Source organism: Coccinella septempunctata, chromosome 3 (genome assembly GCF_907165205.1).
Source record: "Coccinella septempunctata chromosome 3, icCocSept1.1, whole genome shotgun sequence".
Taxonomy (NCBI): Eukaryota; Metazoa; Arthropoda; class Insecta; order Coleoptera; family Coccinellidae; genus Coccinella; species Coccinella septempunctata.
This window is the reverse complement of record NC_058191.1, coordinates 42,360,060-42,385,276: the sequence shown is the minus strand read 5'-3', so window position 1 is coordinate 42,385,276 and position 25,217 is coordinate 42,360,060. Positions and strand designations below refer to the sequence as shown.

Genomic DNA, 25,217 nt, shown 5'->3' with positions numbered 1-25,217 from the left:
GAGGTGAAAGTCAGAATTCTGAGTTACAAGTCAGAATTTTGAGTTTCAAGTCGAAATTCTGAAATATAATTCGAAATTCTAAGTTACAAGTAGAAATTATGAGATACAGGTGAGAATTCTGACTTAAACCTCAGAATTCTGACTCACAAGTCAGAATTCTGAGTTCTTCCTCTTCGTATTTAGCTTTTTATCATCCTACCTTGCAATTTAAAATAAATCTCTCGACTTGTACCTCAGAATTCTGACTTGTGAGTAGGAACTCTCAGGTACAACTCAGAATTCTGAGTTACAATTCTGACTTGTGAGTAGGAATTCTCAGGTACAACTCAGAACTTCCAGTTACAAGCCGAAACTAGAGAGAAATTTCAAATTACAAGATAGGATAATGAGAAGCTATACGAAGAAGAAGAACTGAAAATTCTGAATTGTAAGTCCGAATTCTGAATTACAGGTCCAAATTCTGAGATACAAGTCGGAGTTCTGAGAGAAAAGTCAGAATATTGATTTACAACTAGCAAATCTGGGATAGAAGTCAAGAATCTTACTTTGGACTAGGAATTCTGAGGTACAAGTCAGAATTCTGAGTTGCAAGTCGAAATTGAAGTTATAAATGGCAAGATAGGATGATGACAAGCTGAACGAAGAAGGAGAACTCAGAATTCTGACTTCGGAAAAGATTCATCAAATTTTTTCGATAAAGCTGTTTGTGAGAACTAAAAATAACATTTTTTTATGGTTTTTCAACAGCCTGCATCTTCCCAACCAAGCCGATTTCGATTAAATGGTAAAGGATAAAAGTGTTTCTTTTGTCCTCAAGAATCTACTGATAAAATATTCGTACGAATCAAAGACTCACCCTGTATTTGTGAAATTCAGGAAATGACAGATACATTCATGAGTTTCTATAATATACCTTGTGTCAAATAGAAAATACCTATCACTTATTCAGCAAGAAAGAACGCATGAATAAGGGGTGAATTGAAAATTTATAATGACCTGAAATAAAAGCCTCTAAACTTCAGATGAATAGTTTATTTCTTGTATTATAGTTGTTGGAGTCACATACTCACCTTTATCATCCTTTCCTAACTCTGAACAGCTTGTAACCATCTCAGAGAAAACGAATAAGAAGGTGTTTAGGGAAATGACCAAGTCGTTTTTTATAAAACATATTTATTAATAATTTTCGTTATAATTCTCATCTCATAATTTGGCAATATACTTACATCTTTGTGCTACATGAAGCATATTAAAGTTAGGACTAAATTTTTGTAAATATATTCGTTCAATGAGAGACAAATCTGAAGGAATGTTTGATCACGAAAAATATCATATACTTCGTTGCAAAAATCAATTTTTTTTTCATTGAAATCTCACAGTTGTGAAGAATCTCACTCTCGTAGGGTTTCTGGTAATCAAAATCCACAATCCCATCTTGGACTGGGATTGTACAAGTGAGTACAGCGCCTCTGCAGTTAAATTTAAGCAAGACGAACAGCGGGAAATTTAGCATCGTCAAAAAGACGCCCCAAATCGCGTTCGTCTAACGACAAAGCCGATTTAATTCTTCAGTTCAGTTAAACATCTCGCGAAGTCTTCCAAATCCCGGCCAAACTTCGGCTGTATCCCGAAATATCTCCCGAAGATAACTCGAGTTGAATTCTCTGCAGAAGGTCCGACGCCGGCAAACACTTATATTCATTTCAATCATGTCCGTATGTCAGCTTAGACGAAATGAAGCCCGGAGTCTGAGAATAATCGAGGCATCAGCTGGCACTTAATTAAAGTAATGCCCACCTCCCTGCCAGTTCCTGATTCATTCGGACTGTGACAAACTGGAAAACTTGAAGATAATCTTGGGGCGACTTCCATCCAAATTAAAATGCCAGATTTTTTCATTCGTAATTCGCAAAATGGCCTGGATCAGAACGCCCGGAGATGCGAGTTAAATTGGGGAAGTTATATGGGATTTTTTCTGGGGGAAATTCGCGTTTTTCGATTTATTTTCCTCCAATGGATGGGCAGCAACATATGAGGTAAGTAGGGGCATGTAGGCGATAAATTAGATTCTTACTGTTGCTCCATTTATAATTTTAATGTAATTCTTCTTTTTTCTCTCCTTCTCGTCATTCATTCGACGCTTTATTGATTTAAAATGATTCATTAATGATTATAAGTACCCTTTTCAAGAAAATGAGTTAGCAAAAGTAATTCTAAATGATCCCAATCATTCCTTCAGATTTATCCTTCAGTTCTAAGCTGGACATGGACAAAAATATAAATCAACATCATAATTCCCCGTCAGAATTGATTCGGAATTAGCGGCAATAATATGCCCGCCCTACTCAAATCGGTATAGTTACAGTTATGGGCTTTTTTACTTCATTGTAATTCATTCCCCAGTGGACACCGCTATTATACATTATTGTATCCATGTCACAAATTTCTCTCTCGAGGCTATATATGTAGTTTTCATGTTGTTCAATGGATAGATTGTGGTGGCATTGATTACAAAACACGAAACTTTCCCATTCGTCGATACTAATAACCATTAACGATTTCAAATCATTCAGAGTATCGTACTCTTTTCAATAACGTGTTCGGTAAAAAAAAAATCCATCACGAAGTGAATAAATTGGCTATACAAGTTCTTTCAAACTATACAATGTCTATAAGCTCATAACACACGAGTCCCGTCATATAAGTTCCACTTTCTTTATTATTATTATTGCGTTGTATCACAAAACTACAATCGTCCATCACTATTTACACAGTTTGAACTTTACACTTACTCACGAAGTGTCGATCATGGTAGGAGCACCTCCAGGTAGGCCTGTTGTGATTCCTGACGAATTTGTCTTCAGCCAACGCCTCCATTGAAAAACTCCATTTTCTGATATCAAGTTCGAAATATTCATTAATAATTATACGTATTGCGAGTGTAGCACTTGAGAAAGCATAACATTTTGTTGTTACCTTTCAGATTTAATAAGAACTGTTCCTACGAAGGCGTGAAGGTCCACAAACACATTTTTTGCAAATAATCTCGACTTGCAAGTCAAAATTATGTGTTGCATGTCAAAATTATAAGATAAAACTCATAGAATTCTGACCTGTGAGTCGGAATTCTAAGGTATAAGTCAGAATTCTGAGTTACAAGTCAGAATTCTGAGTTTCAAGTCGAAATTCTGAAACACAATTCGGAATTCTAAGTTACAAGTCGAAATTATGAGATACATGTGAGAATTCTGACTTTTTCCTCAGAATTCCGACTCACAAGTCAGAATTCTGAGTTCTCCTTCTTCGTCTTTAGCTTTTCATCATGCTACCTTGCAATTTAAAATCAATCTCAAATTTCGACTTGTAACTCAGCATTCTGACTTGTGAGTAGGAATTCTCAGGTACAACTCAGAAATCTGAGGTACAAGCCGAAACTAGAGAGAAATTTCAAATTACAAGATAAGATAATGAGAAGCTAAACGAAACAGGAAAACTGAAAATTCTTAATTGTAAGTCGGAATTCTGAATTACAGGTCCAAATTCTGAGATACAAGTCGGAATTCTGAGAGGAAAGTCAGAATATTGATTTACAACTAGCAAATCTGGAATAAAAGCCAAGAATCTTACTTTGGACTAGGAACTCTGAGGTACAAGTCAGAATTCTGAGAAATTGAAGTTTTAAATGGCAAGATAGGATGATGAAAAGCTGAACGAAGAAGGAGAACTCAGAGTTCTGACTTGTTAGTCGTAATTCTGAGGAATAAGTCAGAATTATGGGTTACAGGTCGAAATTCTGAGATACAAGTCGGAATTCTGAGAGAAATGCCAGAATTCTGATTTAAAAATAGGAATTCTGGGATACAACACAGAAATCTTACTTTCAAGTAGAAATTCTAACTTGTAATTAGAAACTCTGACTCTTGAGTAGAATTTCTGAGATGCAATTCGAAATTTGAAACAACTTTTGAATTGTAAGATAAGATGGTCCAGTATTCAAGTAAAAGTGAACACCTGCCTTATAACTCAGAATCCTGACTTGCAAAAAATGGGAATACCTTACTAGCCCAATAAAATGAATGGTCGTCAACCATGGGGGTCCTACCCAAAGTTGAAAAGCTAAAGGCGATGGAGGGGAACTCAGAATTCTGACTTGTATCTCAGAATTCCGACTTGTGCTAAAAAATTCTGACATATATCTCGTAATTTCGACTTCTATCTCAGAATTCTGACTTATATATCAAACTTTATCACTTGCATCTCAGAATTATGTCTTGTAATTCCGATTTCTGAGTTATAACTCAAAATTCCGACTTGAAAGTCGGAATTATACATTTGGAAAGAATATTTTTGTGAGGAACTTCGACGTGTTCGTAATATCGGAATTTAAGGAATCTGCTGAAGGTTTTAGTTTCTGCAGTCTAATTAGAAAAAGTCGTGATTATGTAGAAAATGGAGTTTTTCAACATCGGCATCGATCACCAAGCAAATCCTGTTTCTTCCCCCTGTTTCGAGTGGCCCAGAAGGCCGGGATGGATGGCTCAGTGTAGTGCATGCGAACTGTGGAGATCTTTCACATTCGTGGACCATTTATTAGCTGTAACAACACGAATCCATTAGTAAGCCGCTCACGTACCTCGGCCAACTCGGCTCATCTCCTATGGACTTCCCGTTAAGATGTAAAGCTTTTTAAACTTCATCTATTTCTCCCGAAAGTCGAATAAAGGCGTTATCCGGCCCTAAGGGGCCGCGCAGTATCTGGAATGAATCTTATTTGGACAAAGGGGGAAAATTTGTGGCCGAACTAGGACGTTGCTGAAATACTGCGCTGATTAGGAGGAATTTACTTAGGAACGTGTGGAATGAGAATGAAGAAGTGAACGGGGTCGGAATTCATGTGCAGATTTCTAATGAATTTGACTTTTTAATCGGCGGAAGTTAGGGCTTTCGTTTTCTTTCAGTTCAAGGTTGTGTTTTCCACAGATTCATCTTGTATTGTTCCACAGTGCTCTCTATAAAACTTCAGAGGAATTGGGATATTTGAGTCTATTGAAAGCTATCGTTTCAACTGAATTCAATAGAATTCGAGGAAGCCAATTGTTAGAAAACCCCCTTTATGCCAATTATATGCTCATGCTTATTCTGTGGGAGGTTTGAAGGTGCACGACAATTTTCCTATGCTTTGTTATTTATTCCTCGATGATGAAGGCTATTTTATACACAATTGATTCGTTTATAGAAGCCCTATAAGCCCCTCATTCCAACCTCTTGTCAAAAGTCCACTAGAATGAAGTTCAGCTCTGACGTGCTCAGTAGTGTCATCTTTCTCTAAGCAAAGTGTGCCTATGGATTCATCGTGGACGTTCCAAGAATAGCCATGTCAGGAAGATTCAATTTTATTCTGTTTCTTCTCGAAAAGTATATGAGTCTATGTCGAAGATCTCACTCTAGAAAGCATCAGCCATGCTGCCTAGATTACCGCATAGATACTCAATTGATTCTTTTATAGAAGCCCTATAAGCCTATCATTCCAACCTTCTGTCAAAGGTCCACTAGAATATTCAGCTCTGAGTTGCTAGGTATTGTCATCTTTCTCTAAGCAAAGTCTGCCTATGGATTCATCTTGGACGTTCCAAGAATAGCCATGTCAGGAAGCTTGAATTTTATTCTGTTTCTCCTCTAGGAGTATATGAGACGATGTCGAAGATCTCGTTCTAGAAAGCGTCAGCCATGATGCCTACATTACCTAATAGATACGTTGGGGCTTGGTGAGTGTAGACCCTCGCTCAAGAACATAGAACATATTAATTTGGAGCAGTAGCTTCTTCAAAATTTCGAAGTTTGATTGTGTGTTCTTGTTCGGGAACAAAAATACGCCATCTCCATTTGTACTCAATAACTGACAACAGTTGATAGCATTTCTGCCTCATTTCGACAAGCGGCATTTCAAGCACAATACGTTCATAAAATCTGGAGTTAGTGAGGATCGAGAGAAGCATCCGGGTGGCATTTGAACCAGAAGTTTTAAGTGGTTTTGGGACAATGTTGTCACAGCCATATACACGAAACTTTCAGTTTCATTGACTCATCGAACAAAGTTGCTATCGATTTCACTGTGGGTAGTTGGAGGTAATTAGTCCGCTACCGAATGAATAATACATGTGGAAACTGGAAAAGTTATATGTGACTTTGTTAGAAACGGAACGGACCTCAGTTGGTGTGACTGACTAATGAATGGACAAATCCTATCTCTTATTTTGAATTTTATAGCTGGACTTACCTCTGTAGTGCAGGTTTTGTTCCATAGTTGGACAGCCTTTGTGCTGGAAGGAAAATTCAAATTAGTTCAAATGAATTCAACCTACTACGTATGTGGATCAATATGCTTGAAAAATGTACCAAGAAAAGAGGGTTTCGCAAGAGAAGGAAGACAAAGAACCTTCAAACAGACTCATTCCTGAATTTGACGACCGCTTTCAAATATTTGGAGACGATATTAAACAGTTGGTGCTACATTGAGGCAGATCCCCAAAAGAACCTTGTTTATGCAGGTTTAGGGAAAATTACCAGAATGGTCGATTCAAAACATAAAGGGATTATCAAAACATATCTCATATGAAAGTTTTAGAGCTGTTGAATAATGATCTGTGATAATTTAACGTCCACAGAGTAGTAGCTTGGAGCAACTTTTAAGCGACCCCATCTTTTTGGGAGTTTTTCGAAGGTCAAGTTTCGAGTGGCGTATCTTCCAGGAAAATTATCGTAGGTCTAAATGTGATATATATTTTAAGAGAAGAACTCTTCTAATAATGAATCTGAGGATTTCATCCATTTCGGCACAACCGTTCAGTCTTGAGGAAGTTTAATCTTTTTGGGAATTTTTCGATGTTCAACTTTTGAGTCGCGTATCTTCCAGGAAAATTACTGTAGATCTGAATGTGATACGAATTCTGAAAGACTAACTTTTCTAGTATAAAATCTGAGAACTTCATCCATATGGACACAACCGTTCGGTCTTGAGGAAGTTTTAACTGAACCTAACTTTTTGGGAATTTTTCGAAGGTCATCTTTCGAGGAATTAATGTTCCAGGAAAATTATGGTAGATCTAAACGTGGTACATATTCTGAAAGAGCAACTCTTCTAGTAACAAATCTGAGAATTTCATCCATTTCGGCACAACCGTTCGGTCTTGAGGAAGTTTCAACTGAACCCAACTTTTTGGGAATTTTTCGAAGGTCATCTTTCGAGGAATTAATCTTCCAGGAAAATTATGGTAGATCTAAACGTGGTACATATTCTGAAAGAGCAACTCTTTTAGTAACAAATCTGAGAATTTCATCCATTTCGGCACAACCGTTCGGTCTTGAGGAAGTTTTAACTGAACCCAACTTTTTGGGAATTTTTCGAAGGTCATCTTTCGAGGAATTAGTCTTCCAGGAAAATTATGGTAGATCTAAACGTGGTACATATTCTGAAAGAGCAACTCTTCTTGTGATGAACTTCATGATTTCATCTATATCGGCAAAACCGTTCGGTCTTGAGGAAGTTTTAACTGACCCCATCTTTTTCTGAATTTTACTCTTCAGTATAAGCAAGGACAATTGGCACTTGATTTCATGTAGAATTACCTCGGAATTTATATTTCTTCTTCTGATTATACAAATTCAATTCAAGAACACATAGAGGTATCCCTGGATCGGAACTAGCAGTAAGGATCGGATCCTTCTAGAGTCGACAAAAAATAATAAACTGGCATGAACATTTCGGATTTTCCTTCTAATCCAGCATCGCTCCATACTCGAGGAACCTAGAAAGAAGATGAACATCTCCGGCATCGAATTCATCATGTCACATCGGAACGAGGACATCATGAAAGCGTACCCCGACTTGAAAAATCGTCGACAATCCCGAAATAAGAGAGAGGACAAAATAAGAAGTTTGTTTAATGGCGAGATCCCGAATCTTTTCGTCTGGCCTAATGTGCACTTTGCATGCTCCGTGTCGGGTTCATTTGATAGATGACTCCGAGCCCCAGGCAGAAAAGCTTAGGTAATGGAAAATCCCTCTCTGAGGCTCCAACCAGCCAGCGGTCGGACCCCCATTCTGACGCCGCTACGCTACAATCATTAATTGAATCTGAGACACGGGACTTCTATTATGATGCATTTACCTCTGCCTAGGCTCCTTTCTTGTATGTTACGTTTTCAGCAAACTTGTAAACATTAATTATGCCCGGGGCGAAGGCATGCCATCAGCAACTTCTATTATGACCAGCCATATTTTCTCATATTCCGTTTTTTGCGGGCACCTATTCGATTTCCCGACCGACGTCGCGGCGGCGTCCTGATGAAAATATGGGGATTCTCCGGGAAGAATGGGAATTTTAGGATGTGGATTCTAGCGCGGCGAATTTTGGAGGTTTCAGGGGAAAAAATGGGATAGTTACAGGGTGCGACTGTCATTGGATACCTTTTTTACTCATTGAAATGGATTTTAACAGTTTTTGAATGACTTTTACAAGTGTAGGTACGGTAAGGTGGATGTTAGATGACACTAGAAATAGGGGGAACTTGTTCTACCTTGGTTAGTGCTCCATGAAGGAATTTGCCACATTAATGGTTCCATTTTTCGCATATGACTGGTACGAATATTTCAACAGTAGATACTTGAGGTCAGAAGAAACAAATTTTTTTACCAATTTCTCCGAATCGACTCGATTTAAAATATGCAGGCCGTTGAAAAGCCATGAAGAATTTCATTTTTAGTTCTACACGAAGATGTTTCGATATCTAGTTAGCCTAGACCGGTTCCATGCATAAAAAAAATATTGCGTTACCTTAGCAACGAACAATAACTCATTAGAAGTGTCAGTGTGAAGTTTGAGGTCAAAAAATTAAACGGGAGTTACGCATTGAAAGAAAGTTGATGTCCACCGAAATTGTGGAAATCGAAAAATTGCAGTATCGAGCCATCACCAAGTACCTGTATTTAAAAGTGTTAAGAGGTAAGCAGATTTACGAAGATATGCTGAATACCCTTGGTGATCTATGTCCTTCGTATGCGACCGTGAAAAATTAGATTGCAAGCTTCAAAAGAGGTCAATTTTCTATCGAAGATGCTGACCGATCCGGAAGGCCAGTTTCTGTGACAGTCGACAATCGATGCAGTTCAAGACATGATTTCATCAGACCGTCGAATTGGGCTAAAACGGATATCTGAAGCTCTGAATATTTCATATACGAACATATAATTCTCGTCAATTTGGACAAGAGAAAAATTGCTGCAAAATGAATCCCCAAATGTTTGAATGTTGACCAGAAGCGTGCAAGGGTAGAAGCATTGCGTTCGATCTGTGCTCGATTTGCAAACGATGTAGACTTCTTAAACCGAATTGTTACTATGGATGAGACTTGGGTACATTTCTACGATCCAGAAACAAAGCAAAAATCTATGGAATGGCGACACTCTGGTTCTCCATGACCTAAGAAGTTTCGTGTCCAAAAATCTGCTGGAAAAGTTCCTGCTTCAGTTTTTTGGGATTGCCATGATTGATTTTTGGATAAGAGTAGAACAATAACCGGAGATTACTATTCGACATTACTGACCACTCTACGGGAAAAAATAAAAGAGAAAAGACTCGGAAAGCTATCCAAAGGTGTTTTGTTTTTGCAGGATAACGCCCGTGCACACAAGTCTCTTGTTGCCATGCAAAAAATTCGTGATTTAGGGTTTGAATTACTATAGAACACCCCCCTTATTCACCAGATTTGGCTCCATCCTACTATCATCTCTTTCCTCAACTGAAAAAAAGTTTAAGAGGTCGTAAATTTTCTTCCAACGAGGTGGTAATAAAAGCTGTGGAGGTCTGGTTTGCAGAGCAAGAAGAAACATTTTTTTGAAAAGGTCTAGAGACGTTGCAGGTTCGCTGTAATAAATGTATCCAATTAAGAGGAGAATATGTTAGTAATGAAATATATTGACATTGAAATTTGTTTGATGATTCTGTAGTAGGCTAAGAATTTTTCAATATATCCTCGTATATTTCTTTGGATTCTTCCTACGAGAATCCTCAAGAAGTCCAGGAGGTCACGACTACGAGAGGGAGAGACGAGATGAGAGTAGATGATGACTATAATATTTTCGTCTTGTTTAACCAAGACGGAGCATCAAAACTTCAGAACTTTCACGGGAATGGAACGACTTGAGTGAGAATAGACTCTCCCGCCATCTGCCAACAGACGAGGTCCAAATCAATTCACTCTTACAACTTTCAGAGTGCAGATGGCAGCACGTATCATACAGCAGTCAGGAAGATGCGCGGAAACGTTCGAATTCAAGCAGCAACCGTTTCCTCAAACATCGAAAATCAGCTGAAAGCTGAAATTGTCGTCATTCACCAATCCGGATAGGGTGAAATCGAATACTCCAACTGCACACAACTATCGAAAGAACTTTCGATGATATTTTCGCGAGCCTCATTTCCGACGTTACCGTTTCAAAACTGAAAACGACCAAGTGCGCTGTGCAACTGGCTGAAGTTCTAGATATTCTATTAGCTGGGTAGGAAATGGAATACTCAATCTAACTTATGTCACGGGCTATCACAAAGGAAAGTATATATATGACGATGACACCGTATATTCACCTGCGTCAGATAGTTATTCCAAGGGCGGAAATTGAAAACCAGACAATGGTACAGGTCGGCCACCGTTTCATGTGGGTAACTCTTCCCGGTTCTACCGGGTGGTTCAATTCATACAGGATGATGAGGCGAGATCCTAGGCCAGCTGATGATCTGGTTGAACTCTTTGTGTGAGCTGCAGTAGAGGCTGGTTCATGGAGAGTTCTGCTCATTTTTATTTCATGATACTTTTCAACTTTCTTCATTTTGAGCGTTTACATGAAAATTCGTTCATGGTGTAGATGGGAGAGTCATCACAGAGGAGAATTCCTCGCTACATCTTATTCTGAACTTCCCTAATGATTTTCTATATCTATTATCAATTCTATATCACCATCACCCTTTACGATAAGTTCAGTACCTTCTTCAGGAACAACTGGAAAATGTTGTTGCTCCGAGCAATTTACATTTGGAAGACGCGGCACGTTTCACATAATTCTTGAAAGCACATATTATACTGCCGGGTATACGAAACGCGAACCACATAATGAGACTTACCGTAGTTTGACCCAATTTTCAACTTTTAAGGTTGTATAATTTCGGCATCCGAAACAGCGGAGTTCCGTTGTCTTTCCTTCGTTCCGTATCGCATCTTTTTGTTAAGGATGGATACGACAGTCATCTTAATGAGAAGGTACGAGGATATACTGACTGACATGGAAAACAGATCTCCCAGTATTTATGAATTTATGCGTTTTCTCATCCGAATCAACTCGAACCTTGTAACGAAGTCGTTAAAGTCTGTGGAGGATATGATCTTCTTCCCATAATGCCCCAGAAGTGTTCTATGGGTGAAGGATCGGGAAGTCTAGGGGGCTGAGGCGACAAAGTATTCCTATTTTTATAGATTGTAAAACAAAAACAACTCTGTGGTTGAATAACTGATCGTTTGTTTACCTGCCTCAAAAAAATATATTGCTAAACATTTTTTCTAATAATTTCGTTAACGGAAATGGGCGCCAAACATTAAAAAAATTCACATGTACATTCTCCAGCACGGTGGCTTTTTTCTATTTTGAAGCTAATGATTCAAGAATAACGGAAAAGATATAATCCGAAAGTTTCAGAAAGCCGAAACCATAAAAATTGCCCATAAAGGTCACAAAAGTGAGTTTTTTCGAATTATCTCCTCTACTGGGATTCGAATTGTTTTCGCATTTATTATAAAAGTTGTAGGGCTTAACATTTTCTACGAATTTTGTCCGAAGCAATTTTTTCTACGTTCGAACGCTTTCGAGATATATGGAGATGAATGTGCATTAGACTGGGTTTCTCCATTGACCTTGGCCTTTTGCATGTGTGGCTAAGCTCTTAACCCTTATCGCCCTCTAATTCGAAAACGCTTGAGAGTAGGTAAAATTGCTTCAGACAAAAGTTGTATAGAATTTTATTATCTGCAACATTCATAATGATTACAGAAACGATTAGAGGTACAGGAAGGAAATATTTAAAAAATGCATTGTTATCATCTTCAAAATGTCAGATAAAGAAAACCCCCCTGGTCTGCAACACCTCAATCAACCATCTGTATGAAAATCTTACACGCTCGAGTATGTACAAGTAACGATTTTTTTTGGATTTTCAAAGGACCGCTGTGGCCTTGCGTAACGTCCTAATTGTCAGTCTCTTGAAAAGTAGCTTCCTTTGGGTCCAATCAAGATATCCTCTAAAAATCTGACACGCTCTATTTTTTTTACCATTTCCAACTCTTCCGTACGGCCAGCACCACTAAGCAAACTGTCAAATTAACGTGAATTTATTATCACAGACACGTAGGGCATATACAGTATCTTAATCTGACACTCTCGAGTATGTACAGGGTGGGCAAAATTCGTTGTCTACTGAGGGAATCTCGAGAACTATAGCAGCTAGAAGAAAACGGATGACACATTTCCGAGCTCTTTTTCGGAGAAACAAAGAATGGTGAAAACCGCAGCCTCCTTCGATACTTCGTTTTTGAGTTTGACAATTTCGTAAAGATCTCATGACTTTTCTGTCTTTGAAGTTACAAATCTGAAACTTGAACTTTCTACAGACACTTTTTTATGTAGAATCCACTGATGAGCTCAAAATATTTTTTCATTTCGAATAATTAGGTGAACTTTCATTTTTTTAAATGCAAACTTTTATTGAATTTGATATTTTTGAATTGGAAAAAAATCTTTTGTTAGTAGATTCTACGTATGAAAGTGCCTAAGAAGGTTCCAGTTTCATATCTGTAACTTCAAAGGCAATAAAGTTATGAGTACTCTTCGGAATCGTCAAAATCTCAATTTTTATTTATAACTCGAAATCTAAAGAGGATAGGCCGATTCCGTTTTCAGATTTGGATTAGTCATAAGAAAAGAGTTGAAGATCCGTTTTCTTCTAGCTGCTATAGTTCTCGAGATGCCCTCATTAGACAACGAATTTTGCCCAACCTGTACACCTGACGTTTTTTACATCTTTGAGAAGCTGCAGACGCTTTCCCCACCGCTTAAAGTGCATACTTCATAGAACCTTTTTTTATTTCTACGATCTAAACTTCAAAATCCACTAAGTCTCAACGACGCTCGATTAAATCCCGATCTAGCATCGTCGGCTCCCCAACTATTAGTCTATGTTCTTCACCACCAGTCCAAGCTCCTGTCAAAATACACAGCATGAACAACCAAGGACGTGATTTTCACTTCATTCACTCTACCTAATTTCAAAATAGAGACAAACATACAAAAATAAAAGTACCAGCTATAAGGTCATCTGTTCGAAATGCTATATTTTAGAGGAGTAAATCCTCCCTCAATACCCACGAAGAAATCAATTTCCCAACAGAGAAAAACGACGTTTTTCACGAACCGAGAACTTTCCGACCAAACCTTAAGAAAATCATACCCCAGCCGGAAAAATCCGAATAATCCCCGTCTATCCAAAAGTTGTCGGCGTCTTTGATGTAGCGCCGAAACACGTCATTAAAGAAGAACCGACCGACGACGTCGTCGTCGTCGAGACTGTCCCGAAAATTCGCAGCGAGAGGGATCGTTATAAATTTTAATAAACCCAATTACCCCGCGAAATCTTGTTCGTCGTAAAACACAATAAAATTAACATCGGCGCGCATATTTGGAAAGACTCGTAAGTTGCGGTAATTACGCGACAACGAGTCGGGAACATTTAACACGGCTCCGGGGCGGACTCCGAAGGCAGCTCCGGAGTTTCGCCCGGATCGCCTCGGGCGGGAAAACGGGGTCTGTTAACGTCGTTCGAGCATTAGGTCATTCAGGCGTCCCCGCCGCCGCCGACGTCGGAGGGAAACAGCCAATTGACTTTTTAAATGGCCTCTTATTCAAACCTGGATAAATCGTTTTAATTTTCCGCTTACGCGCCAATAAATGTTAATGATCTCGTATAAACCGAATTAACTTTCGGCACAATGATGGAAAGAGCAGTTATATATTCATTTTATGGCCTCCCATTCTCGACCGTTTTCTTCAGGATTAGGCAGTCGGGAACAGACGGGAGCGTAATGAAGTATTGCTCGGAAGGCGTCTAACCTACGTAGGAACAAACGGTTGAATCTGGTGTTGCAATTGCTCCGCTCATTTTCAGGCGTCAACAGTCCATTTCTATGGAAATCTTTATGCACTCTCTACCCTTTTGTTTCACGTTTAAGGCAGATTATATCTGAGTTACTGAGAAAAGAGCCCAATAAACACATAGGCACGTTTATTATACGTTTAAATGTGGTAGTAGGGGACGTTGATTAAAGGTTACCCGTTAAATTTCGTACTTTTTGAACAACTTCAGACACCAATATAAAACGTATCCCTATCCTGTCCAGTCAACGATCAATCAAAAGGATTGAAGAAACGTAGAATCAACGTTGAATTTAGTGTTCAGCCATCACTCACATTTGCATTGAATTATCCTAGATCCCAATAAACACATAGACACGTTTATTATACGTTTAAATGTGGTAGTAGGGGACGTTGATTAAAGGTTACCCGTTAAATTTCGTATATTTTGAAACCTAAATACATCCACACGTTAATTTCACTTAAAATCAACGTATGCACTCATAACTACTATTCCTCTTATGTCCAAGCACTAATAAGTGATAAGAATCACTTCAGCTATAAAACGCGTTGATCTAACCACCGACAAAAACGTACTTTTAAAACGTATATTCAACGAGGAATAAGAAACGTTACAGCAAGGTTGAATACTAAACTATTGAAAAACCTGTGACTTCAGACACCAATAAAAAACGTATCCTTATCCTGTCCAGTCTACGTTCAATCAAAAGGATGCAAGAAACGTGAAATCAACGTTGAATTTAGTGTTTACCCATCTCTCACATTTGCATTGAATTATCGTAGATCCCAATAAACACAGAGACACGTTCATTATACGTTTAAATGTGGTAGTAGGGGACGTTGATTGAAGGTTAACCGTTAAATTTCGCATTTTTTCAAACCTAAACTCAACCACACGTTAATTCAACTTAAAATCAACGTATGCACTCATAACTACTATTCTTCTTATGTCCAAGCACTAATAAGTGATTAGAATCACTTCAGCTACAAAACGCGTTGATCTAACCACCGACAAAAACGTACTTTTACAACGTATATTCAACGAGGAATAAGAAACGTTACAGCAAGGTTGAATACTAAGCTATTGAACAACCTGTGACTTCAGACACCAATATAAAACGTATCCTTAGCCTGTCCAGTCAAAGTTCAATCAAAAGGATGCAAGAAACGTAGAATAAACCTTGAATTTAGTGTTTATCCATCACTCACATTTGCATTGAATTATCCTAGATCCCAATAAACACATAGACACGTTCATTATACGTTTAAATGTGGTAGTAGGGGACGTTGATTAAAGGTTACCCGTTAAATTTCGCATTTTTTGAAAACTAAATTCAACCACACGTTAATTTCACTTAAAATCAACGTATGCACTCATTACTACTATTCCTCTTATGTCCAAGCATTAATAAGTGATTAAAATCACTTCAGCTATAAAACGCGTTAATCTAATCACCGATAAAGACGCACCTCTACATTGATATTCAACGGGGAATAAGAAACGTTACAGCAAGGTTGAATACTAAACTATTGAACAACCTGGGACTTCAGACACCAATATAAAACGTATCCCTATCCTGTCCAGTCAACGATGAATCAAAAGTATGCAAGAAACGTAGAATCAACGTTGAATTTAGTGTTTACCCATCACTCACATTTGCATTGAATTATCCTAGATCCCAATAAACACATAGGCACGTTTATTATACGTTTAAATGTGGTAGTAGGGGACGTTGATTAAAGGTTACCCGTTAAATTTCGTATTTTTTGAAACGTAAATTCATCCACACGTTAATTTCACTTAAAATCAACGTATGCACTCATGACTACTATTCCTCTTATGTCCAAGCACTAATAAGTGATAAGAATCACTTCAGCTATAAAACGCGTTGATCTAACCACCGATAAAAACGTACTTTTACAACGTATATTCAATGAGGAATGAGAAACGTTACAACAAGGTTGAATACTAAACTATTGAACAACCTCTGACTTCAGACACCAATATAAAACACATCCTTATCCTGTCCAGTCAACGTTCAATCAAAAGGATGCAAGAAACGTAGAATTAACGTTGAATTTAGTGTTATTGACCCAAAAAATCGAGATATTCAAAATCGCTCCTCTGAGTGGGTATCTGCACAACCTATTCGAACAAAATCTAGTTTCTCCTCAAACGAATATATTCAGAAGTGTATCAGCGAGACTTCTATATGTCTCCATCAACTGCTAATCCAGCAAACTCAACTTACCTGACGCTGAGGAGCTGTGTTCATTACAAGATCTCACAGTCGAGGGAGGATTAGCGAGCAATTTCCCCCCGAATCAAGATTTAATTTCGGACAAATTAAATTCACGAAAACAGTTTAATAAATTAATCTATTATCCTCTGAACCCCACTGAAATATTCCGTTTCAGGGCGGTTGCTACCTGTAAACGCAAACTGTTACACATCCAATATTTAACGTGGAGTAGGTACGCCGAACCGCCGTTTCAATTGTTCCGAAGATTAGGAATTTCCTTACGGTTTAAGTGTAAACAACTTATAATTCATTAGCTGGCGCCCTTCAGAGGGCTTATGAAGAAGATTAACTGACAAAGTTTGCCGCTCATCTTGTTTCCGGACCGGGTTTATCCGGATCGCACCAAGGGGGTTTCGACGGAATTTGATTCGACAAAAATCAGGCCAAACATGAATTTTCAATGAGGCGTAGATTGAAACCTGATAATGAGCGTCATATCCTGCCCAATGTAGATACACTGCGCAAAAAAATTAACGCACATTATGAAAATCTCAATTTTAATGAAAGTTAACTCTACATTGACTTCATAACTTATTTTTTATGTTCTCTCGGGAAGGTTTTGAACGAAACAAGACACATTAAATGGAAGAAAAATTCAGGATTTCACCGAATCTTATGTGAAAGAAGAGAAATGAACAATTTTCAAAATATTGAAATGCTGATAAGTGATTTAATACTTGGTATTTCCACCCCTTGCGTTAATTACAGCTCGGCAACGACGGTTCATACCCAAATGAGTGATCTTAAAATGTTCTGATCTAATCCTTCTCAGATTTCTCCGAGTTGGATTCCTAAGTCATTAAGAGTAGCTGGATGATTTTCTGAACTTCTCAGCCTTTTATTGAGGTTGTCCCAAACCTGCTCAATCGGATTGAGATCTGGACTTCTTGCTGGCCATTCCATTCGAGAGACTTCAACCTCTTCAAGGTACTCCTGAACGATGCGCGCACGATGGGGTCTGGCATTATCGCCCATAAAAATGAAATTTTCACCAATGTATGGGGCAAATGGCACTACATGCTCTTCAAGAATGTTCCTTATATACTTATCAGCATTAATAGCTCCATTATCAACGACCACTAGATCTGTGCGAGCAGTCAAAGATATTCCACCCCATACCATAATCGATCCTACCCCGAAACCAGTAGTATTCAGGAAATTGCACTGAGCATATCTTCCATGTGGACGTCTGTATACAAGGGAACGTCGATCACAATGGTAGAGGCAGAATCTAGACTCATCTGTGAAGAAAAATCTTTCCCAATCGGCCTCTTCCCAATGGATATGCTCTCTCGCAAAATCCAAACGCGCCCTTCGATGGGCTGGGGTAAGAGCTGGGCCTCCTGCCGCCACACGAGGCCTTAAATCATATTCTCTGAGGCGATTTCTTATTCTCTGAGTGCTAATTTGCACCTCATGAGTTTGCTCAAGCTGAATTTGAAGGAGGCGAGCGGTTGCAAACCGTTGTCTCAACGAAGAAACTCTCAAGTAACGTTCTTGAATGGCAGTTGTTACCCGTGGTCTACCCTGTCCTGGTCTTCGGACATTCATATCTGTCTCCCTGAATCGCTGCAACATTCTGGACACATTTGTATGGGAAACTCCAAACCTTTCTGCAATTCTTGTGTATGTCCACCCTTCTTCTCGCAAAACTACCGCTTGGGCACATTCCTTTTGGATCAAATTGCGTGTTTCGCGTTGCATAGCGATCGAGTGTAGAAAATCAAACGAAAGAAAAACTATTGATCACTAGAATTGATTAAAAACAACTGATTTTAGAATGAAGCCAATACATTCAAAATATGATAATATCATCTTTTTTTATTCCTGCTGGGAAAAAACATCTGTATTGAAGAAAACCGTTGGAAATGGATTACATATGCATGCATAATTTCCATAAAAATAATTATCATTGAGAACACCTTCACTTGTAGAATAAATTTGAGATTTCCATAATGTGCGTTAATTTTTTTGTGAAGTGTAGATGTTTGTACTTTTGTACTCACCTTTGAATTTGCAAAATTTATATTTGTACGGATGGTTCGTTGATGAAGTGGCTGTATTGGACGTGCATTGTTTCCCAGTGGCGCTTTTGGTGATTCTTCAGGACCCTGCATTAGCAGCCTTAAGTGGTAAAACTGAAAAAAATGAAGCTTGAGTCAACAGTGGATCTAGCTCAAACTGACATTATACGAAAACGTTTGGAATTGATGGACTTTTATTGAATACTGGCAGGCGCTACTGAGTATTATCGAGTAGCAGTATTCACCTCTAATTAAAGCGTTAGCTCTTCATTAATCATATTTATATTTGGACCTAAAGTATGCTTTGACGATAGCCAACCGCTTCTGATCTTTGACAACTAAAGAAAAAACGTTGTGTATCTCACAGATGAGACTGTTCCGAATTTTTCACAGAACGCATAAATTCCTGCTAGATATTCATGACAGTTCCGATAGTTCGACTCCTCTTTTACTGGAAGAAGAAATGGGATTTCCGCATATGGCACACATTTATGAATTTCGAGGTTCTTGGTGAAAAATAGGATCCGAACGATGGTGCATTTAATATCCACGAGGACGGCTGGGAACTTACACAGCGCGACAGGATTTTATCTGGAGTGAAATGTTTCACCTGGAAATAGACCTGCAGGTTGGGGGTTGGGGGAGTTCAATCCATAAATTAAGGCGATGAAGCGACGTAGGTCTGCAGTTTTCAAGTCTTGTGGATTACTCATTCTCGCTTTCGGTAATAGACAACGCAGTGATAGTTTATGATTATTTTTGGCGAGTGTTCTAGACGCCACATTGGTTGATGTTTCTATTTTATCGATGAACGATGAAACAATGGAAAAATAAGCAACACCCATGTAGAAAATCAACAATGTACAACCACAAAGGGAGTCGAATCGATCAAAATCATCGGCCCGCTTTCACCACTGCCCAAGAATCAAATTGATGAGCTCGAAATTGAAATGAATAATCCCCCTGTATTGATACCGTGATAAATTGCGTTTCGCGGTATATAAAATGTTTCCTCCTGTTCTCTGTCCGTGTGTAAATTCGCTTCAACAAAGCAACCGGCGAGAATTAATGGATCTTCTGTGAGGCCATTCATCTCTATTAATTGCATCCGCAGCTCGCATTACCGCTAAAAATATAATGAAATCAGTGGGTCCTAATGAATAATCCAATAAACGACCCCTGTGTTACGAAACCTCGATTTCTTCGACCGTTCGAGGAAAGAAAAGGATAAAGTATTGCTTGCAGTGTGGAAGAATTTCATTGAGAATAGGTTGTTTGGATTTATAGGAAAAATATACAGATGCTACATCGAACATCATCTCTCTCGTCTTCGAATCTAAGTATTCATTGCGAAAAATGTTTGGAAGTCTTCCACAAGTTCAGCACTCTTTTCAATCTATATCTGTGTGATATCCCTATAACTTCTCCTGAAAAATTTATTTACGCTGATGATATTGCCCTCGTATTTCGTTACTCTGATTCTGGATGTTTAGAGAATAATCTACAGATTTTGAAATTCTGAGGAATTGCTTTTTAGTGTGGCGTTTGCGTCCTAACCTAAATAAAACAGGGGTTTCGTGTTTCCATTTGAATTATCATCAAAAATATAGAAAATTGACCGTAGTTTTCGATGATTCTTTTTGAAACATAACTTCAATCCAAAATATCAAGAAGTTAAGCTGGATTCCTATCTGAATTTCGAAGTCCATTTGAAAAATTTGAGTCTGAAGTTTAAAAATAGGAAACATATCCTTCATAAACTACCTGGTACTTCATTGGGTGCTGTACTCTTCGAAAGCCAGCCTTGGCTTTTGGTTTCTTGACTGCTGAATATTGTTGCCCCCTTTAGGTAAAAGTACTAATGTGCAAAGAATTGATGCTGAACTAGATCAGAATTATTACTAGAACTATTAAATGTTAACGTATTCAATGGTTACCAGTTCTTTCAAACATTGAACCACCCCATATTCGTAGATAGAGGACAGTTATAAATTCTTGTAATGAATTTCACTTCCTTCCCGACTCATTTACAATTCAGTCCTATATTCCCAGACGCGTAAAATCTTATGGTCCAACTCTTTCCTTAATTCGAATGTAAGGGACAAGGATGTTTGTCAGTCTGAATGGAATACCTGCACTATTTTCAGCCAAGAATTAGTTAGTGATCCCTCGAATAGAGTTCGTGGTTTTGATCTTTGAACATACAGTAACCTGAGCCAGAGCTACCCTAGGCGAGTCCAAAAAACCCATATATGATAGGTCTAAGCAATTCCATAACTGAGATACAGGGTGCTTATGTATTCATATTAAATTTCAATTTCTCATAACTTTTGAACCAACGAGTACAGTCGGTTGATATTTGGAATATATGATTCACTTACACAGGTCTATAGATTCACATTTAAATTTCAAAAAAATTCCAGGTCGTAATTGAAAAATATACATCTTCCAAGTTGGGATTCACCACCCTTTATATCAAAATTTTTGGATTTGATGGAGATATTTGAAAAGAGCAGAACATTTTTAATGAGTCTCTTCATAAACTTTTTAGGGTTTTCACTCCCAATCTCTGAAACAAAATCAATTAAAAATGAAATCAACGATTTGCTCCTGCGTAAATTCTTGCACTAATTTGTCAGGAGCAAATTAACTAGAAAAAATTGTTGCCTGACAATGAACTCAAAATAAATAACGTTGAAATTATAATTCTTCGTAACGTTTCGGAGTCTATATCAGACTCCTTCATCAGACGGAAAAATCTACTCTTGAAAATCTTCTGAATTGTGGCTTTTGTTTGACATTAATTGTCAACACACAGAAACAGAGACTGCACAGAAACGTTGATTCATTTAATTTTGAAATTACCGGATTAAATGAATCAACGTTTCTGTGCAGTCTCTGTTTCTGTGTGTTGACAATTAATGTCAGACAAAAAGCGACAATTCAGAAGATTTTCAAGAGTAGATTTTTCCGTCTGATGAAGGAGTCTGATATAGACTCCGAAACGTTACGAAGAATTATAATTTCAACGTTATTTATTTTGAGTTCATTGTCAGGCAACAATTTTTTCTAGTTAATTTGCTCCTGACAAATTAGTGCAAGAATTTACGCAGGAGCAAATCGTTGATTTCATTTTTAATTGATTTTGTTTCAGAGATTGGGAGTGAAAACCCTAAAAAGTTTATGAAGAGATGCAAAATCCTCCCAAAATAAATTTCAATCGATATTTTTAATGAGAACTTAAAAGCTCACATCATGTAAGTGTACGTTAATGGGAATTAGGAAGGAGAAAAATTCAATGTGTCACTGTTTGCTGTCTCTTCTTGTACCATCTATTTTTTGAAAGCATAATTTGGCTTTGGTAGGTGTGTTTCAGTGCGGATCGTGACTCTGCAATTGTCTATTTTATTATATTCATGTTGATTTGTGTTCTTCTGGGTGTGTTTCAGTGCGGATCGTGACTCTGCAATTGTCTATTTTATTATATTCATGTTGATTTGTGTTCTTCTGTGTGCGTTGTCGTTTTTCGTTTTTATTCACGATACTCTGTATTTTTTAGCCCTGAAGAAGCGACAATATATGTTGCGAAACGTTGGCATTAGCTAAGATTTGCTGATTTTTTCACCTTCCTAATTCCCATTAACATACACTTAAATTTTCAATGGGACTATACTGGTTGGTTCAAAAGTTATGAGAAATTCAAATTTTAGGTGAATACATGAAGCATCCTGGCCATGTATTTAATCTATTTCAAATAAAATTTTCTGGTGAGTTGGAGAAAACTACCTAGATTTTCTTTCTCTTCGAGGAAAGGATAAATTTTTGCTGTGCGAGATGCCCTTCAATATGAAATATTTCAGTTATTTTGTAAAGAGTTTCATGTCTTGCAATCCACTACACCCACTGGGAGAATGGGTTTTTTACTGGGGTTGTCCCCTGAACTCTTGTATCATACTCCAAATTGTATGGTACCCCGTTAGGCTAACCTGTGCCGAAACAGTATATAATACACATGATATAATTATTGTTTGTTGTTAAAAATTGTAATGCTCTTTATCAATACTCGTGAAAATGAACCAATTGTACCATTTTTTATAGCCTTACTGGATGCAGGGTCTCTGTTAGCATATTATTCGCAGCCATTGTGCTAGAAAGCACGAAAATGGCCCGATTTGAACCGCGGCCAAAAAGACGACATTAATTACAGCGCGGCAGTTTTTCGTACATCCGAAATGCAAGTGGCACACTCTGTTGCTCCCAGCAGCGCGAGGCAAACTACTAATTTGCGAAGTGGCACTAAATCAAGTCGCATTCCTTACCTCGCTTTTTGTCATATAAATGGGCTTATTAAGGAGGATCCACACTGTTGTCTCCCAGCAGCCGGGATGGGTGGTGGATCCCTCGTACGTCATGAAGTGGTCTATGTCTGGCAGCATGGTTCTTATGGATATGTGTTTTATGGGCGTCGAGGCTCCTGGAATCAGCCGGAAAAACAAATATTTCAGTATGTTTGTGCGCTGCAACTGACAGAATTATCTGCGCTCATGAAAAATGCATTATGCGTTCGGGGGTTGGGGAGATACAGACGGAGAAATGTGGCGATGTCACGTTTTGCCAGTCGACCTTGCTCATGTTAGATTGAAATCTTGGAGGTGGGGAGGATTCGGATTTTGTTCCCGATGAAGAAAGATTGACTCGAGCAGCTCGTTACAGATGTTAATAAAAAAAGTAAAACAATTTTTAAATAAGAGTGAAAAAGATAAATTGAATAAATATAATGCTTCTGGTGACTTGTAATGTTCGACTGAGAAACCATGGCATATGTAGGGTGTAAACCCCATACACCTCTATGAATTTGAGGTTTCATAACCTACAGAGTATAACAAAGTTAAGTTGTTTTTTCAGTAGGTGTTCTACATAATTATTCAATTTCAAGTTCATATTTATTGTAGGTCCTGAACAAGATACACAGTTCTTAAGCTCCATTTCAACCTAACAACATGCTGCTGATACTAATACTTATACTTCATTCCAATTTATTTTAGCAGTCGGTTGGCCATGAAATAATTTTCTCAAGTTTTTGTAACTAGAACGAAGTTAGGTTGGCACTCATGAAATGTCGTTAATGTCATAACGCCGTTGCCACAACTAATATCAATTTTTATTACGAAAATTCGAAAATGCCGAAAGTTATTGAAAAAAGAGACAGGGTTTCAGGAAGTGCTATTTAGAATTCAGGTCCGCTCATTCAAATAGTTATACCCTGATATTCTAAAATCCACAATACGTCAGACGATAGCGAACATATTCAATATAAGAGAATTTATATAATGTTTCATCTGAATCTAAACGACTTATATTTCAGCTGAATATTTCCACAATCAGAAAGATTGTGAACGAAGAGTATGACAAAGAATTTCCTTCTATTGGGAGACCCAAAAAAGTGGTGGCATTTGGGAATTTTATGTTTGAGTGAATTAATGCGAAAAGTTTACTACAGGTTTTTCGATAAATGTCATAGGAGAATAAGTTCCCTAAAATGGATTTTTCGGTTTTTCATTTGACTTGTCCTATACAATGTAAATGTCTCAAGGTACTAATAAATACCTAATTATTATAAATACATCAATGTATTAAGATGAATAGCCACAAATACGCGCAAGTTGCCCTGTTACTGTTTATTCATGTGAAATTTTTGTTCAACCGTGAAGTTGCATCTTAACTTGAAACTTTCTTCAACTCCTTTCACTTATATTGATGAAAGACGATTTTTGTTGAAAAATTTAACATTCTTGTAATTATCTGTTAATTCCTTCGGGAGATACCCATTGCCAACCAATGCATCATATGCATTTCATCTTCGGGTTAATATTTTTGAAATCTACAAATGATGTAAGCCAAAGAAGATAACGAACATTAACTCTCCTCAAGCTAGTGCATATTATGATATTTTACTGATCTCTTGTATTTACCATGCAAATAACTGGATTTGGTATGCCATCAATCAGTTTGTACAAACTTCAATTATGTTCGTCACATATTTTCCGAAGAGATTCGACATTGTGATAAAATACGTAATAACAGAAACTTTTACGTAGAACGGGCAACATAGCGTTGATTTAAAACCCAAAAATGTTTTGACAAGCTTCATAACCCCACATTTTCGTACTATACAGAGTGAAATGTGTCAAATTTCCATGACCAACCGACTGCTAAAATAAAGTTGAATGAAGTATAGTTGTGGAACCCAAGAGAGAAATTTGTGATTTACGTCAGCTGGACATTCTCTCGTTAGTGATTTTTCCTTATATTCCCGAGGAAATCATTCCAGATTAACGAAAAATATACACATAGACACAGAATTTCAATCATCAATCTGAGACAGCCAACTTGACAAGGAATTTTTTGCAACGCACGTCTAAAGAATCGTCGAACAGATCACAGACCAGCCACAGATCAGCACTTCACTCGCCCCGAACCATCGAACCGTCAGCGTAATCCCAATGATCAGATAATATGCAAACACATTATAAGACTGGACCAGGAGAAACCAATGGTTTTCACGGTTTGACTGGGGGCGGACAGAAATTCGACTCGACGTATCGCACCATTGAATTCAATTTAAAACGGTTCCGGTCA

At 37.9% G+C, this 25,217-nt stretch overlaps 1 protein-coding gene across 1 annotated transcript in view; it reads right to left on the bottom strand.

The window, feature by feature from the left end:
* Positions 1–1,156: 1,156 nt before the first annotated feature.
* Positions 1,157–25,217, bottom strand: part of LOC123310440 (carbonic anhydrase-related protein 10) — a 105,593-nt gene continuing 81,532 nt past the window's right edge. Inside the window, exons 6-9 of the mRNA XM_044893907.1 lie at positions 22,898–23,052; positions 18,561–18,692; positions 6,278–6,320; positions 1,157–4,594 (exon numbers count right to left, since the gene is read on the bottom strand). Coding sequence (XP_044749842.1) covers positions 4,539–4,594; positions 6,278–6,320; positions 18,561–18,692; positions 22,898–23,052 — 386 coding nt within the window. The 3' untranslated portion in view covers positions 1,157–4,538. The remainder of the gene's footprint in view (positions 4,595–6,277; positions 6,321–18,560; positions 18,693–22,897; positions 23,053–25,217) is intronic.